Source organism: Hoplias malabaricus, chromosome 3 (genome assembly GCF_029633855.1).
Source record: "Hoplias malabaricus isolate fHopMal1 chromosome 3, fHopMal1.hap1, whole genome shotgun sequence".
In the NCBI taxonomy this organism is placed as follows: Eukaryota; Metazoa; Chordata; class Actinopteri; order Characiformes; family Erythrinidae; genus Hoplias; species Hoplias malabaricus.
In genome coordinates, this window is record NC_089802.1 from 75515960 (window position 1) to 75522127 (window position 6168).

Here is a 6168-nt window from a genome sequence, read left to right on the forward strand (position 1 = left end):
TTAAACTTTCTGCTAAAGCCATATTCTTCAGTTACTACTCTTCCGCCCTTACTCCACATCTACAAAAAAAAAACTGTGTTATTTGATCACGGTTTACTCTGTTTTGATGAAGCTCTGGTCTTTGTTTTATTTGTCTTTGATCATTGTTACCTTTTCATAGCAGAAATTACTTAAATTAAATATTGTATATTTCTTATTTATCTTTTTATCAGTTGCTGTGTGTTGTTTTGTGTGTAACACAGTGTAAAGAATTTATGAAGCAATAAAGCTGCACTTGTTTGAAAGGTGCTCTATATACTACGAATACTACTAACATCAACATAAACATGGTTTTATTGTTATAAAACAACACGCATGCCTCCATATTTAATCCACCCGTGGCAGTAAAACACACACACACACACACGGAGATGCGGGCAATGATCTCAGTCTGTGGGGAACAGTTGTTTAGAAGCCTTACTACTACTACGAATAATAATAATGAAAATAATAACAACAACAACCAGTAACTAAAATAAAAGTCATAAGGAAAATCTGTCATTTAAAGAATGAGGAATTAAAGTATCTACAGGCACTTAAAAGGATTAAAGTGAGGTTTTATTGCCCCCTGGAGGCCATTGAGGTGTACCACATACTGTTCAATTATTTGGGGAATATAACTCTGCTTGATGTACGTGTTACATAAACTACTCATTGAACTAATTAATTTGGTTCTTATTAATTAATTAATCTCCTGTAACAGGGGCTGGACGATACGCCTCGAAATATATATCGTGATAAATGTCTTCATTGCCGGTGACATGATCCAGTATCGCGACCCTGAAATGGATTAAGTGGAAATGATGATGATGATGATATACAGTAATTCATATATAGATATGGACAACATAAAAGCCACAGAAAAACATTACATTGCCGTCAAACACAAAGCTCTTAAAACTCCAGAAGAGTCCAGAACCCACCTGGAAACGTGTATAAAATAATCAGACATAATTCTGTATTGCAGTGTTTTATTGTTATTTCCGAGTGTCCATTGACGCCCATTGACAACAATTACAGAAAAAAAGTCTTATTCTTTTCTCTCTTCAGGGACAGGTCATCATTCGAACCTCACCACAAACGTGGAGATGTCCACCAGCTTCATTTTTTTAAAAACATGGACAAAATCGACATAACACCTAGTTGCATTTCTCTACAAAAAAGTAAAAGTCACACTTCAGGCTACAGTGCGTGGGCATGCTGTCACAGAGCTCACATTCAGAAACAAAACAGCAATGTTTACATTTGATCTAAAATACGCTCTTATCCAGAGCAACTTCCACGTCAAGACTATCCTTTAGACCAATGGTGTGTTACTTTCTTAAGAATTCAGGTCGAGGTACACTCCAGAAATTATGGGCCAATCCCACGCTGGCAAAACTTTAAGGTTTTAAATAACAAGAAACATTCATTCATTCATTATCTGTAAGCGCTTATCCAGTTCAGGGTCGCGGTGGGTCCAGAGCCTACCTGGAATCATTGGGCGCAAGGAGGGAATACACCCAGGAGGGGGCGCCAGTCCTTCACAGGGCAACACACACAGACACACACACATTCACTCACACACACACACCTACGGACACTTTTGAGTCGCCAATCAACCTACCAACGTGTGTTTTTGGACTGTGGGAGGAAACCGGAGGAAACCCATGCAGACACAGGTAGAACACACCACACTCCTCACAGACAGTCACCTGGAGGAAACCCACGCAGACACAGAGAGAACACATCACACTCCTCACAGACAGTCACCCGGAGGAAACCCACGCGGACACAGAGAGAACACACCACACTCCTCACAGACAGTCACCCGGAGGAAACCCACGCAGACACAGGGAGAACACACCACTCTCCTCACAGACAGTCACCCGGAGGAAACCCACGCGGACACAGAGAGAACACACCACACTCCTCACAGACAGTCACCCGGAGGAAACCCACGCAGACACAGGGAGAACACACCACACTCCTCACAGACAGTCACCCGGAGGAAACCCACGCGGACACAGGGAGAACACACCACTCTCCTCACATACAGTCACCCGGAGGAAACCCACGCAGACACAGGGAGAACACACCACTCTCCTCACAGACAGTCACCCGGAGGAAGCCCACGCAGACACAGGGAGAACACACCACACTCCTCACAGACAGTCACCCGGAGGAAACCCACGCAGACACAGGGAGAACACACCACACTCCTCACAGACAGTCACCCGAAGCGGGAATCGAACCCACAACCTCCAGGTCCCTGGAGCCGTGTGCCTGCGACAACTACCTGCTACGCCACCGTGCCGCCCCCCTAAAAAAGAAACAGTTCAAACGGATAAAAAAAATTGAGTTTGGGGCTTTTACGTTCGATTTAAAATGCCGAAGGGGGCAGCAATGTCATGTGTAACGTACTCCAAAGATTTGTCTAATCCTTGTGTACTTCACAATGTTCTGCCTTTCTGTAACATTCTCCTGAACCATTAAAACCTTAATGTTTGCCATTTTGTTGTGCCCAGGAGCGTACATACAGCTTCATGTTTTGTTACACACTATCTTGGCGGCAGTCTTAACCTTTTAAGTTAAAAGTACCATAAGTTGGGGATAAAAAGCTTATACGACACCCGAACAGCTCAAGCACTAAGCACTTTAACACATGCGGCTGGACATTACTCTGTTGTGCATCGAACTTATGACTTAAAATGCCCCAAAAATAACATCAGCACAATACCGTAAACTAAATACTGTGCTAAATACTGCGAGGCACACACACCCACACAAACGGCTGGCCTTGCACAGGTCAGTCACTGTAGCAAATTACACAAACGGGGCCACAAGGGGGCAGTGTGCTAGGAGCTGCGTCCACCTTAAAACATCAAAGCACATGCAGGCGTCTTCACTAACAGTACAGGATTTGGTTTAAGATGACGTGTTTTCATTAGATACAACAGCTTAGGTAATTTAGTTATAGCTAACTAACCTAATCCACCGTGGAAAACGTAGGTTTGTGGGCTAGACGTGTCCAGTGTCAGTGACAGTCCTGTTTAAAGCTCCAATCAGGATGTTTATTAGACCATGGGAAAATGGCCGGTTCAAAGGTGAAAGGGTCAAAAGTGAAAGAAAAATGGAAACCACAATGAATGCGGTCACTTTTATTTGTGCTTTTCAGGAACACTTTTCTCTTAAGGAACAATAGTGTCCTAAAAAAAAAGTCCTGATTGCTGCTTTAAAGCTGTAGTACCTGACAGAGGACATGCGGACTTATGCAGTGTCTTCATCCCTGGTCTTCCTCACTTGCGCTGTTAGAGCGCTCCTAAAACACAAAAAGCAAAAGACAATTTTTGAGACTTTTGATACGAGTTATAAAAGATTTACAGCCTGAGAACGGGCCAAAGTCCAACAGAAGTGTGACCTCTCAGCAGCACAAACTGACTTACGATCCTGAGGTCTTGGCTGATTGAATACGTTTGGAAAAATGTGAAATATTTTTTCATTAATACAACCTTCTCCCACAAACTAAAGTTCTAAAAGATACGACTGTGGTTCTTTTACCTCCTCTTGTTCTTCCTCAGTGTCATCATCACTGACCACAGGTTTGGCTCTGGTTCTCCCTCCTCTCCTCCGTCCCTTCCCTCTCTCCACATTTCGCTCCTTTCTTCCAAGTTTAATTTTCACTTTCACAGAGCGTGCTGTGCACACACACACACACACACACACACACACACATAAAGCAGTGAGATTAGCACACATAGCAAACATAAATAGGACGCTGCAAACGGTGAAACAACTCACACTCAGACTCTGAGCCTTCGTCCTGCTCCTCTTCCTCTTCCTCACTGTCTTCTCCCTCGCTCTCTTCCTCTTTCTCGATCTTCTGTCGAAGGCTGGTGAAGACGGACTGCAGCACAATGGAGTCTTCGTAAATCTGAACACACACACACACACACACACAAACGTATACTTACACATGTGATTATGGATTATTTGATTTTCATGTGCGCTGTTGTGTCCCTGTGTCCACACACTCTGTGTTTGTGTGTTTGTGACTGTGTGTGTGTGTGTAGTAGCCCACCAGGGAGCCCTCTAGATTGAAGGTCTGAGCATTTTGGCACAGCAGCATGACGTCTCTCTCCAGGTCATTCAAACTGCGATAGCGATGACTCCGGATGCGCTCCTGTACGACACAAAAAAACATAGAAACATGATATTTTTTGTATCCTGGGAAAAACGGTACGAGGAAGTGTCTACAAACATTCGGCCATGTCGTGTACAACAGGAGTGATGAATGATGGACAACATAGAGGGTATTTTTAACCCCAAGTAGTCGCAGAAATCCTAACTTAGTGTAAACTGCCAGCGGGACGTTGTATATTTTAACAGTCAAAAAAAACATACATTTTTACTCTCCTACATTAAACAGAGCATGCGATTTTTACACTGTGTGAATAATTAATATTTAATAAAGAATGATTGGAATCATCTTTTTTACTGTACAACTAATAACACGGTGGCGCAGCAAGTAGGTCACACAGCTCCAGGGACCTGGAGGTTGTGGGTTCGATTCCCGCTCCAGGTGACTGTCTGTGAGGAGTGTGGTGTGTTCTCTCTGTGTCTGCGTGGGTTTCCTCTGGGTGACTGTCTGTGAGGAGTTGGTGTGTTCTCCCTGTGTCTGCGTGGGTTTCCTCCGGGTGACTGTCTGTGAGGAGTTGGTGTGTTCTCCCTGTGTCTGCGTGGGTTTCCTCCGGGTGACTGTCTGTGAGGAGTTGGTGTGTTCTCCCTGTGTTTGCGTGGGTTTCCTCCGGGTGACTGTCTGTGAGGAGTGTGGTGTGTTCTCTTTGTGTCTGTGTGGGTTTCCTCCAGGTGCTCCGGTTTCCTCCCACAGTCCAAAAACACACGTTGGTAGATTGATTGATGACTCAAAAAGTGTCCGTAGGTGTGAATGTGTGTCTGTGTTGCCCTGTGAAGGACTGGCGCCCCCTCCAGGGTGTATTCCTGCCTTGCGCCCAATGATTCCAGGTAGGCTTTGGACCCACCCGACCCTGAACTGGATAAGTGCTTACAGATAATGAATGAATGAATGAATTTATAACATTTTGGCTTCTCCTGAATATTACTGAGTAGTAACAAAATAGGTAACGGTTTCAGAGAGTGTCCATGTTTACCTTAATCTTGCGGAAGTCCACGGGTTTGCGGATCAGCTCGTAGTACTCTGGCAGCTCTTTACGAGACGGGAGCTGGATAAAAACCTCACTCAGCTGGCGGCCATTGCTGCTACGAGAGCGGATTATCATGGGGTGTTAAGATCTAACGAGATTTTATTACCAATTTATTACCAGAGAATTTTTAACAATTTCTTTAATTTAATCCCCTCACCTCTCTTTGTATTTAATCATGGCGTCTACAATCTTCTTCATCTTCTTGGTGAGGGCAGGGGGGTTTGGGGTCAGTTTCTCTGCAGGGGGACGTCCCCGTTTTTTCTGTCTCTTGCTCTCTTCATCCTTGTCCCTACTTCCCCGAGTCCCAGAGGTGGATGGACCTGCATCCAGGTCTCGATCTCTCTTCCTCTTCCGGGTGGTCTTCTTATGGCGCACTTCTTCCTCGATCTCCTCCAGGGTGCCCTCCTCAATGGCCTGCACAGAGAGGGAGGAGAATTCAGATTTGTGGAAACTGCTAGCGCTGCAAAGACCGGCCAAAATACAAATACTCAGAGGAGAATAGAGAGACGGGCTCCCCATCTCGTGTGTGTCCTCGGACCTTCAGCCACTGTTTCTCCGTGAGCGAGTCGCTGTAGTCGACCTCTTTCCTCTGACGAGAGCCACGTCCAAACATCTTCTCCTCCTCTTCCTCGCAGGTCAGCCGCTCCACCTCGGCGTCATCCTTCATGATCCAGGTGGGCAGCTCATCTTCTTCCATTAGACGAGGCTTTCTCTTCGGGTTTCGAGCTTCCTCACGCCGCCGGTCCAAATCCATCCGCTACACACCGGGGGAACCAGGATTATTTCATTAAAGTGGAACTGGACTGGATTGAAATAAACTGATTTATACTTGATATAACTGAACTGTTTCAGACCGGACCGGACCAGACTTAAGTGTAGTGAATATGACACTGTAGTGGATGTACTTGATCTAGACTGAATGGCA

General features: G+C 45.1%; 1 protein-coding gene across 2 annotated transcripts in view; it reads right to left on the reverse strand.

Annotated features, from left to right (window-relative positions):
• Positions 1-1783: 1783 nt before the first annotated feature.
• LOC136691063 (transcription activator BRG1) overlaps positions 1784-6168 on the reverse strand; it is a 23220-nt gene continuing 18835 nt past the window's right edge. Inside the window, exons 27-33 of one of the 2 annotated variants that reach the window (XM_066663342.1) lie at positions 5782-6000; positions 5401-5657; positions 5190-5295; positions 4100-4201; positions 3820-3952; positions 3580-3716; positions 1784-3340 (exon numbers count right to left, since the gene is read on the reverse strand). In XM_066663342.1, the coding sequence (XP_066519439.1) occupies positions 3302-3340; positions 3580-3716; positions 3820-3952; positions 4100-4201; positions 5190-5295; positions 5401-5657; positions 5782-6000 (993 nt within the window). In that variant the 3' untranslated portion in view covers positions 1784-3301. Of the gene's footprint in view, positions 3341-3579; positions 3717-3819; positions 3953-4099; positions 4202-5189; positions 5299-5400; positions 5658-5781; positions 6001-6168 lie in introns of both variants that reach the window. The other variant, XM_066663341.1, reaches the window with a different exon arrangement.